At 34.7% G+C, this 12,559-nt stretch overlaps 1 protein-coding gene across 1 annotated transcript in view; it reads left to right on the top strand.

Annotated features, from left to right (window-relative positions):
• Positions 1-12,559, top strand: part of LOC150098699 (tetraspanin-18-like) — a 71,839-nt gene that overhangs the window by 25,953 nt on the left and 33,327 nt on the right. Inside the window, exon 4 of the mRNA XM_090404962.1 lies at positions 7,666-7,718. Within this exon, the coding sequence (XP_090261088.1) occupies positions 7,666-7,718 (53 nt within the window). The remainder of the gene's footprint in view (positions 1-7,665; positions 7,719-12,559) is intronic.

Below are 12,559 nucleotides of genomic sequence, written 5' to 3'. Positions count from 1 at the left end.
GTGTTCTAAAAAAAAAAAAAAATCTCAATTTTTGCACCCATGGCCACATTGGCCATAGCCTCACTACGTCTCTGGTTAGCATTCGTAAATTATAAATAGATGTTTACTAACTGACATATTTTGCCGTATTATAGTTTACTGTATTACAGTTTACACATGACAGTGAGTAATTGAAACAGTTCAAATTATAACAGACAAAAGATCTAAAGTTCTAATTTGAATTGAAAAGTCATTTAAATTGTTTCATTGTAGTAGTAGTTAGCAATAGTAGTAGTAGTGAAACACTTTCAATGGCTATATTGATTTACCAAAATCCTGGAAGACATTATTTTAAGACCAGCCCCAAATATAATACTTGTAAAGTTCTTTATCCATCAATAGTGGGTGCCAAATTTGGACTTTACAGTGTGCACTAACTTCACTGTTCATCATTCTATATGGATACATCATGAAATAAAGTGGCATTAAACCTGATATCAAATCAGCTGTTTAATCAGTTTAATCATCATCAGCTCTTTACTTTATGCTGATATTATTTTCTTAAATGGATCTAGCACATGTCTTCAGGATTCCTTAACTTATTTGAATAACTGCCATAACACGTTTAGCAGAAAAATCAGCAGTAAAATGACACTATGAAAATAGTCATGTACATGGAAAACAAACCGCATTCTTGACATAGAACAAATAAAATATTTCAGCCATTTAGGCAAAATTTTTAATAAAGATGGCAAATTAAATATAGATAATAGAATAAGCAAAACTGATTTGATAGGATGCTGTTTTAAATCACTTTATTTTTGTACATGCTGTTTCCACACTTGATGCAATCAGATTCACTTTACTGTTTTCACACTGTGTTAAGTAAATTTATACGAGCTTAATCTGATTGGTGCAATGACTTTTAACTTCATTCCTTATACAATCCAGGAAATGACTGATTCATGACCAAATAAAAAAAAATATATTTATATGAGGGTGGTTCCATAAGTTTCTGGCTTGACTTACTTTTAGAGGTGATAGAAAGAAAACAACTGCATCACTTTTCAACATAATCTCCCTTTACTTCAACACACTTTTCACATCTTGAATTAACATTTCTGTTCCCTTGAAAAAATAGTCTACTTTTGTCTGCAAAATGGCCTAAAACCGAATCTTTCACCTCATTGTCATCTGCAAATTTTCTTCAGTTTCGAGAAGAGGTAGTAGTCACTGGGTGCTAGATCTGGGCTGTGGGGTGGGTATTCAATCTCCTGGAAGCTGCAGCCTTTGCACCAACAGCCATATGGACTGGAGCATTGTTGTGAAGCAGGCGAACACCACGAATCCAGCATTCCTTATCTCTTCTCCTTTATGGCATCGTGCAGGAGTGAAGCATAATATTCTGCATTCATGGTGGTATTCCTTTCCTTGAAGTCAATCAACTGAATTCCCCAGCAATCCCAAAAGATTGTTGCCATGATCTTCTTGGTGGACTGTGAGTGGTCTTAGCTTTTCTTGGTTGTGGTTTGCATCACTCCATGGATTCTATTTTGGAAAGAGGATCATGGTGTCATTCCTGGTGATAATAGATTCCAGCGCTTCTCTCTGATTCCCTTGGCAAAGCTCTAAACACTTGTGGGAAGAGGTCACATGTTGCTCCTTCTGAATTGAAGAGAGAAGTTGGGGCACTGACCATCATGTGAAGCTTCTCGTGAATGATGCAAAAGATGGTTGTTATAGAAAGCTCTAACCTTGCTGAGATCTCTTTGAGCTTCAGCTGTCTGTTATTAAGCTCTTCCTCCTCAACAAGAAACATCAGTCATCACTTACACAGGCCAACCATCACATGGATCATCTTTGATGTGCTCTCTTCCTTGGGAAAACTGTTTAGCCAATTCCTTCGTGGTGGAATAAGAAGCTTCTCCATAAACATCATCCAATCGCTGTTTGATAGCACTTGGAGGAAGCCTTTCTTTGGTGAAAAACTTTATCACAGTGCAGTACTCAATTTTTAACATTGCAGCCACTTAGTGTGCCATGTGTCAAATGAGTGCCTCAAACTGAATGACGCAGGTAGAGAGTTGAAACTCATACTCCTAGCTCCCCATAGATGTGCTATCTGTCATGCACACTGTTTAAAATTGTGTAAATTTTGTATGTCAGGCCCTAAATATTTGGAACCTACCTCATATATATATTTAATGAAATTAAATAAAACTACATACATGGTAAATATAATTAAATTAGTAACTACAAAAATTATTTGGATCTAAGAACTTCTAAATAAAAACTATATTTTGAAATCTCCTTTTCTTTAGCAGATAAATTCATTCTCTCACTGACTCGTTCTGTTATTCATTTGTTTAACATGTACTTAATCAGTCTACCAGACTGAACATTGTTTTTGACAACAAATTCCTACAAAAAAAAATAATAAATTTCATTAGTCAGTTCTTTATCAGACTTCTTGAAATATAAAACTTCTTAACTTCCATGAGATTATGCAGTTTTCTCATCTAGCTTATATTTTACATTCATCCTCACTGTTACACTGAGTATAAATATTCTTACCTTAGACAGTTTAATTACAAGAAGCACAAATTCTTGGCTAGAAAAAAACAGTTGTTTTTCTCTTCATTCCCCCCCCCCCCCCCAGGACAAATCTGCTCTCCAATCAACAACTTGCTGGTTCAGATCCTGTTGTGGACATGGATGTTTGTGATTGTCTTACCTTGTGTACTGCTATTATCTTTGATATGGTGCAGTACAACCTTTTGTTGTCCTTGCACCATTAAAATCATAAATCATCATCATCATTACCTTGGTACTGAACACTCTCAGCTGTTCATCAACCTCCTTAATGAGCATGGACACTTATTCAACTAAGCTGCAAGCTAGATGTCGATAATGGCTGACCATTTGCCATTAGTGAAAGCAGATTGCTTTTATGTCAGATATTGCTGTACACTTAACAAGTGAATTGTAATATTTTTCAGTGATTCATTATTCTAATTATCATATATCTGATAAATATAATTAATCTTAAATACTTTACATTTTTTTAAACATACATATTAATTTTTTTATCAGGCACATCGCAAGTGCCGAGATCATATTTGGTTACAAAACCGAAACTGATGAAATACTAACATAGAGAAACAGTTGTGAAAAGATTCATAATTGTAAATTATGATTATTTTTACAAAGGCAGTTGAATAATTTTTGGAATAAGAGGAGTTATGAAATATATAAAGCTTAGGCCAGAAAAGTAACTAGTATTGTGAGAAAAGCTAAAACTCCGTTTTAGCTTTTCTCACAATACTAAAAGAAATTGGCCATGCAAGCTAAAGGCAGTCTAAAAGAATTTTATCGTTATGTCACAAGCAAAAGAAAGAATGAATGTGGAAGAATAACTTTATTGAATGAAGATGGTACATGAGTGTCAGAAGCTAAGGAAATTGTTCAGTTAATGAGTGCTCACTTTGCTAAGATATATCAACCAGGTGTATGTAGTAGTGCTACTGCTACATTGGATGAAGAGTTAGAGATTCATGAAAATGAGGTTGAAGAGCTCTTGCATAACCTGGATAAGAATTTGTCAATAGGAACAGATGAATATCTGCCTGTTTGTTAAAGGAATGTTCAGTTGAATTGGCTAGGCCTTTCACACATTTGTATAACTTGAGTCTCAGCTCAGGATTGATACCACAGGAATAGTTCCATTGCACAAGGGTGGTGCAAAAACTGATGTGTCTAACTACCGACCTATTGGTATCTCTGGTGTGGTAGTGAAGATTTTAGAGAAGTTGGTTTGCATACAGAAATGGGTAGACAAACATTCTGTACTCTGCAGGGAACAGCATGGGTTTACTAAAGGAAGGTCATGTTTTAGCAATTTGCTCATATTTTTTAACAGTATTATGGCTGAGTTGGATAAAGGGAATGGATACAGCATGATAATGTTAGATTTTTCTATGGCATTTGATGGGATACCACACGATAGGTTGTTGTGTAAACTGGAGAATATGGGATTGGAACATAATCTATTGACTTGGGTCAGGGGATGGTTAACAGACAGATATCAAAAATTGGTATACAGTGGGTGTGAATCTGCAAGATTTAAGGTAACCAGTGGTGTACCTCAGGGTTCAGTCCTTGGGCCATTATTGTTCAATCTATACATTAATGACATCAAGCAGGGTCTATCATCCGATTTGCAATTGTTTGCTGATGATATGAAGATAGGCAAGGCAATCAGGGATGCTACTGATATTCAGCAATTACAAAATGATTTAAATAGACTGGAAATCCTGGCAAACGAAAATGGCTGTCAGTTTAATGTTAGTAAGTGTAAAGTTCCAGCGGCATATTATATTAGCAGGATTATGCTACAAGAAACTGAAGAGGCAAGGGATCTTGGTATATTGGTGGATAAGAATTTAAAGTTCAACGGTCACATAGAAAGTTGCAAATACAACTCAGAGGATAATTGCTATGGTGAAGCAAACCTTGACGTGTAAAGCAAGTAATTTGGCCTCTTTATAAGGCTTTGATAAGTCTACGCTTGGATTACTGTGGGCAGATTTGGTCTCCCAGCTTCCAAGGGGATAAAGAAGCTGTGGAAAGGGTGCACAGAAGAATTACAAAGATTATATCCAGATTATGGGATTTAGATTATGAGGACAGATTGCAAGTATGTGGATTACAGACTCTGGTTAAGAGGAGAAAGAGGGGGGGGGTGATATGATAGAAGTCTATAAACTTTTGAATAGGTGTTACATTTCAACTGATGAAATTTTTCGTTATATGGAAGGTGGAGAGAGAACATGGGGGCATCCATGGAAGTTAAATTTATTTGCAGTCAAGAAAGGGGTAAGAGCTAGGTTTTTCTCCCAGAGAGCAGTGAGTGAGTGGAATAATTTGCCCTTAGGCAGTGAGTGCATCTAGTGTGAATGAATTCAAGGGCAGGTATGATAGCTGGGTTGGGTAATTTACAGCCTCCCTCGATGAGCCCTTGACTCCCTGGAGGTCTCAAATAGTAATAATAATAATAAGAAGAAATTAGCCAAAACACTAAACTAGTTGTATACAGCAGTTCAAACCAGTTTTAACTTGCGGATTTGAGTTGGATTTAGAAATCAAACATTTGATTAAAGACTACACAGTGGGTATGAGAGATCAAAAAAAAAAAAAAAATAGGAGATTGAACAGATGACATCAGTAGTAGCATCATATTAAAAATAATTATTAGGAAGGAAAACTTGGTTTTTGTTTGTAATTCAAAAATGTGTGAGCACAGCTAATCTAATTAGTTGCTTAAGCAGAATAGAAGAGACAAGTTAGCAAAACAAGTGTTTGATGTCAGGAAAAAAAAAAGCTAGAGGACAAGATCAAGGTGGATTGATGCAGTTAAAAGCATCTTCGAAGATTGAATTATAAGATTTGACAGTATTGTAGTCGGTGCCATAACTAGCTTTTCATGGGTCCTGTGCAAGATTTTATTCCCCTCTCCCTTTTTTTTAGCGGGGGGGGGGAGATAGAACAATAAATATGACAGAAATAGGTCAGTTAATTTTTAACTTTAACCACAAACATTATAGAACTGACCTCCACAGCAGCAAAATTTTGAAAATTAAAATATAATACTGATTATTTTTTTATACTCTATTTCAAGCCCCTGTGCCTGTGCAACCATTGCACCTGCCTACTTATGGCACTGATTGTAGTCATTGCAGATAACTGCTTATTTTGGAGAAAATTGCTCATAGCATTTAGTACATGATGCCTTTTATAATATTCTGTACACTCCTTGAAAGTACATAATCAGGAATTTGATTTCTTTTGCCCGTTTTACAATTTTAAATAATTTCCTCTAATACAAGGATTGCTTGAAAAGTTTGGTAAATTTCCAGTAGATGGCAACACAATTCATTCATTCATACCAGTGTTGGCACGTATCATCTTTTTCATGACCCCTGGCAAAATTTTTTCCACATGCGATGCATAGTACTCGTTTGGCAAACATTTAAAACGATTGCGTTTGCATTTTTCATAAAAATGGAGAAAAAAAGCAGTATCGTGCAGTGATAAAACACTTTTATTTGAAGACGTGGATGGCTGTGCAGATCAAAGGCTAGTTAGATGCAGTTCATGGGGACTCTGCACCAGCATTAAAGACTATTTATTTATTTTTGGATGAATGAATTTAAACATGGTTGTAAGTCCATTGAAGATGAAGTGCACTCCAGACTCCCAACTGAGGTTACTATGAAGGAATTGATTGACAAAATCCATGGTATTATTATGGAAGACCGCCGAGTGAAAATGCCCGACATTGCTGAGATTGTAGGCATCTCAACTGAATGGGTGTATAATATCCTGCATGAAAAAGCTGTGTGCACAATGGGTGCCGTGATTGTTGATTGTCGATCAAAAACGCATGCAAAAAGACATATCAATGTAGTGTTTGGCTATGTTTAATTGCAATGTGCAGGTTTTTTGTGTCGATTTGTGACTGTAGACGAAAGTTGGATCCATCACTACACACCTGAGTCCGAGCAGCAGTCAAAACAATGGACAATGCCCGGTGAAGGAGCACTGAAAAAGCAGAGACTGTTTTGTCAGCTGGGAAGGTCATGGCCGCTGTTTTTTTGGGATACCCAAGGAATTATTTTGATAGACTATTTGGAAAATGGTAAGGCAATAACAGGAGTCTATCATGTATCATTGTTGGACTGTTTAAAAGAAGAACTGAAGAAAAAATGGCCAAGATTGGTTCACAAAAAAGTGCTCTTTCATCAAGACAATGCACTGAATTAGTTCCACATCCACCGTATTCTCCTGACTTGGCCCTGTGTGACTTCTTCTTGTTCCCAAACTTAAAAATTTTCTTCGAACAAGGATGTCATCAAGCTGTCAATGACTATTTTGCACAATTTGACAAATCCTACTTTTTAGATGGGATGAAAAAATTGGAAACTTGCTGGATCAAATGTGTAGACCTTGATGAAGACTATGTTGAGAAATAAAGGTGTTTTTTTTTAAAAAAAAAAAATGCATTTAACTTATTTTTTACCAAACTTTTCAAACAATCCTCGTAACTAACATAATGTGCTTTTGTACAGTTATTAATTCTGCTTTTAAGATTGCCATTAAAAAAATTTAGCAAAATATATTTCTCGTTTTGTTCCATTGGTGTTATAGTGAAAAAACCTTAAATATTAAATAGGCAGGACATGTTGATAAACTGATATTGTAAACTCACTTATCACTTTTGAACAATTCATTATTGAGATGCTCTTTTGAATATTCAACTTACAATCATCTAAATTTTAGGATTGTCATTTTTATTTATGTTTTCCATGTTGTGCTAGCAGATTTATTTAACTTATATTTTGAGTCATTAGTAAGAAATGTTTACCAACTCTAAAAAAACAATGTATGAAAACAGCTGTTTGTTAAAGGTACTTTGAACATTTTAAAAATATAATAGTAAAAAATTATGTAAAATTATTAAATGTGAACTAATAATACTTTTTTATTAATTATTCCTATATCACTAAAAATATCTACAGTTAAAAAAAAATACCATTCAATAATTGCATAATAAATAAGTTAATGCTTTAGAATTGCTAAATTAAAATTGTGGATACATTTTATTTATATGAAATAATATTTTTCTAGGTCTTCTTGGATGGATTGCATCCTATAGAAGAGGCAGTTGTCTTATAAAGATTGTAAGTAGGCATGCATCAGCATTCATAATAGCAAATACATTATGCAATGTACTGACAATGTCTTCAACTCCTATGATACCCTCTTCAAACTGTTTTTTAGTTTTTGGAAGTTTTTTCATGTGGTTATACTATAAATTAAAGATGCCAAGAAATTAAATTAAAAAATTAAACCAGTAAATTATATTCTTGGTTCAATCCTTTATCTAAGTGTAAGTAAACAGTGTTTGCATGTGAAGTATCTTCATGACTAGACTATTTGTATGTAGACTAATGACTTCACATCCGTTGCCTTAGTATCCCATGATTCAACGCAAAACCCTTTCATATGTGTCTAATTCAGTGCATTATGAGAAGGCCACTACCCAGGCTGGTTTTGACCTTTATTGAGGTCTCATCAGCGGGAACCAGACCCAGAAGAGATACCAAAGTTGAAGTAATACAGAAGTCATATATTACTCTTATGCATGTACTCAAAAGGTATCGCATGTTATTATTAAAGTCCTCTTTATAGTATAATCTTTAATTAAAAGCATTAAAAAGCAGAATTTTATCAACCGTTTGATATTTTTAATCCGTTGTAGAGACAACAAAATTGTTCCCAAGTTCATAAAAATCAAACTTGCATTCAACTCCAATAAGGCCAACAGAATATACAAAAGAACAGAATTAGCTATAATAGATTTAGTTTAATCCTTTATCCCAGTGAGAGCAAACAAAGTTTGCGCCTGAAAATATCTTCAGGACTAAATATAGTGTTGTACTATCTTATCCAGTAAGTAGTGCAACACCAAGGCAACTCGTGGCAAAGGTGGAGCAAGCTACCAGGCACTTCTAACCCAGTATCTCCCATAATGCAAAACACATTTCCTATGTGGATATGTATACTGTTATGCATTAAAGGGATTGGCCATCTACCCAGACTAGTTTCGACCTTTATTGAGGTCTCTTCATTGGGAGCCAGGCCCAGAGCTGGAGATACCAGGCAGAAGCAGTAGCAAGTCATCTGTGCCTATGGGAGTTGCCAAAAGGTTTATCACCTTTTTTAAAAATTACTCTGGATTTAGAGAAAGATGTTGAAAATTTATTTATCACTAGGTAAGACTATAATAGATTTAGTTTAATCCTTTATCCCAGTGAGAGCAAACAAAGTTTGCTCTCGAAGTGCCTGGTAGCTTGCTCCACCTTTGCCACGAGTTGCCTTGGTGTTGCACTACTTACTGGATAAGATAGTACAACACTATATTTAGTCCTGAAGATATTTTCAGGCGCAAACTTTTTTGCTCTCACTGGGATAAAGGATTAAACTAAATCTATTATAGTCTAACCTAGTGATAAATAAATTTTCAACAGAATTAGCTATATTGAGAGAAAGAATTGCAGCTACTAGAGCAGAATTGTCCAAGATTAACCCAGGACATCTGTAATATACATAACGAACTGGCCACATCACTGCCGTCAGAACTATGGAATAACATAGACACTATCACATACAATAAAGCTACAATGGTGTCTGAAAAGAAAAAAACTCAACCTAATCAAAAAATTCAATTCTTTTCTAAAAGAAAAAGGAAACATCTAGATCACTCCAAAGTAGTAATTAACCTCTCCTCAAGAGTTCTAACAAGGGATGAAACAAATCTTCTTATGAAAAGCTTTAATTTTGCTGTAATGCCATGACAAGTCCTGAAAATTGATATCATGGCCCATATTGAAAAAGGAATAAGAAATATACCAGGAGAGAGAGCAGATCTAATTCGCATTCAAAGTGCAGCATTGCTATTAAATTGCAAATTACCACCAAAAAAACCTACAAAAAACAGAATTTGCAGCCCTTAATAAACTAAAATCATACAAACACATAGTCATAATAAAAGCAGACAAAGGCAATGCAACAGTGATTTTAAACTCGGAAGATTATAACAACAAAATGAAAAGCCTTGAAGATTCTGATACCTACACACAGAGACCTCACTTGGTGAACTTGCAACAAAACCAATGAACTTATCAAGAATATACCAAATTGGTCTGAGGAACTCAAAAGAAATTTACAGTCCAAACATCCACTAGTGCCTAGAATATATGGAGTCCCTAAAATTCATAAAGATATACCACTAAGACAGATAGTGGACGGAAGGGACTCTCCTACCTCAAATTTGGCAAAACACCTTACAAACTTGATTTTACCACATATAGGAAAAACACCATCGTTCATTAAGAACAGCACAGACTTCATAGAAAAAGTAAAAGATATACACATAGATCCTTCAGACATATTAGCAAGTTTAGATGTAGTCGGCATTTTCACCAAGATTCCAAGAAATGAAACAGTAAACATCCTAGAAAATCTCTTCCCACCGGACATTGTACAACTCTACAAGCATTGCATAAAAAACACGTTCTTCCTTTATCAAGACAAACTCTGGGAACAAAAAGAAGGACTAGCAATGGGTTCACCCCTCTCACCAGCTCTAGCAAACCTCTACATGGAAAATTTTGAAAATAATGCTTTACAAAACTGGCACAAAAACCAAAAATATGGCTCCGTTATGTAGACGATATCTTTATTGTTTGGCCAGGAACTGACTACATTTCAAGACTATCTTAATAACTTGCATCCTAACATAAAATTCACTCTGGAACTAGAAGAAAATAAAAAAACTTCCTTTTCTAGACATTCTTATAGAAATAAATGAAAGAAAAAACAGATTATCGTTCTCCATCTATAGAAAACCAACAAACACAGGAAGATTTCTGCATGCTACTTCACATCTCTACCCTAAGCAATCGGCCTAATTAAAAACCTTATAGGTAAAGCATACAACATCCCCATTACAGAAGAAACATGGAAAAAAGAAGAAATACAACTTAACACAGATCCTACAACTGAATGGTTTCAATACTAAGTTAATTAAGAAAATTCTCAATACAGCACCTACAAGAAACTTAAATAAAGAAGATTTCAAGAACGCAGCCACCCTTCCTTATATCAAGAATGTAACAGATAAATTAGCCAAACTTCTCTACAAATATAATATAAAAATGACTTTCCTGCCACTTGAAAAAATATCAAGATCTCTTCATCCTTTGAAACCTCCACATTGCCTAATGAAAAAACCAGAGGTTTATAATATAATATTCACTGTTCCTGTGGCATCTGCTATTTGGAGGGAAGATTGGGAGAAATCCGCATGAGCGAACATCAAAAGGATGTACAAAATAAGAGAGAATATAAATCAGGATTGGCATTTCACACAACCTCTACCGGTCATGATGTACCCTGGGATAGAACAAACATGTCCTATATAGATAAGAATTGTTTCACAAGAAAATTCAAAGAGGCAGAAATATGATTAAAATTCCTATGCAATGCAACAAAAACTAAGGTTTGATTTTAAATCAAGTTTGGTCATCGTTTATTAAAAATTTACCAATTTCAGACTTTGGACAGAGTGAGTGTGAACCACGGAATATGACAACAAATAGCATTGTCTCCCAGCTAACATGCATTAATGGTTGTATAAATCTGTTATTCATTTTTTTAACGAACTGTTTAGATGTTCACAATACCAACAAATGAACTAATTTTCGTAATTTCTAGTAGTTTGTGCTTTAAATTTTTAGTTCTCTTTACCCCTGAAGATGTTGTCTGACGACTAACAAAACTTGTCGGGTGTTGTTTTTAGTACTTTTTTAGTTTTAAAAACAGTTTTCTTTAATAAACATGTGGTCACAAAACTAGAATAACTATATTGAACTGCTTAGCCACAGAAACCTCTGCAGGAATAATCTTTAATTAATTTATAATATAAGGTAGTTGATGTGAAGTCATTAGCCTCCATATACAAGTAGCTCAATCATGAAGTTACTTCCTGCACAAACATTGTTTGCTTACACTTGGATAAAGGATTTAACTAAGAATATAATTTCTTGGCTTCTTTCATTTATTGTTTTGTAGTTGGATTTGAATGACTTGCATTGACTTTCTTTACAAAGCACTTATTCTTAGCTGAAATGTTTTTTTCAGTTCCAACTATGAAAGTAATGGCTGTTTTTATTAAGGAAATTGTAATGTAGACTGAATATTTATTACAATACATTAAATATTTCTGCAAAGTAATTGCCATTCAGGGAACAGTGTACAAACTAACTTATGCTAACAGCATGAATGCACTACAGTGGTAAAGAGGCTGAAGCAAATGGCAACCAAAAGGTGAGCCTAAAGTCCTAAACAATGTCCCCTAGTGGATTAGAATGGCGTTCTTGGATATTGGGCTGAAGTTCTGAGGATGATTGCTCCAAATTTGAGGCAGCTTCATGCAACCAAATTTGAGGTTTTGGTAGTTTTTTCTTAAAGTTGATGCAAATTCTAGAAATAGTATCTCGTGTTTATATTTCCTCAAGAGACAGAATTCAGTTCATTGATTGTCCCAAATGACCAATTCATTCTCAATTGTTTGGTATCCTGATGTTTTTTCCTTCACTTATTCTGGTTCTGATCTAATTGTGGTCTCTTTGATGGCTAATTACACATTAACTATCCGTTTATCATTTGATTGTTACTTAATGGAGGGTACATTAACATATATTGGTTTCCAGCTGGTTCTGCCACAAAACTGGCCAAACCAGCTGGAAAACATCATATGAGTCAGCAGACTTAATCCACTGGGCTTATGGTCATAATTGTTTTGGCTGGGATTCCTCCCGTCCCTAGTAGGATCATTGTTTAGCCAAATGCCTTTTGGTTCAGCTGTCCTTGTTACATCTGTGAAAATATTATACTCTTGATTTGATTTTTTTTCTCTTTTGCTTCTCTTGTTAAGTTCATGTTCTTGTCATAATAA

The sequence above is a fragment of the Typopeltis vanoorti genome, chromosome 15 (genome assembly GCF_054136105.1).
Source record: "Typopeltis vanoorti isolate ZY-2024b chromosome 15, IOZ_Tvanoo_1.0, whole genome shotgun sequence".
Taxonomy (NCBI): Eukaryota; Metazoa; Arthropoda; class Arachnida; order Uropygi; family Thelyphonidae; genus Typopeltis; species Typopeltis vanoorti.
This window is presented reverse-complemented; position numbering and strand designations above follow the sequence as displayed.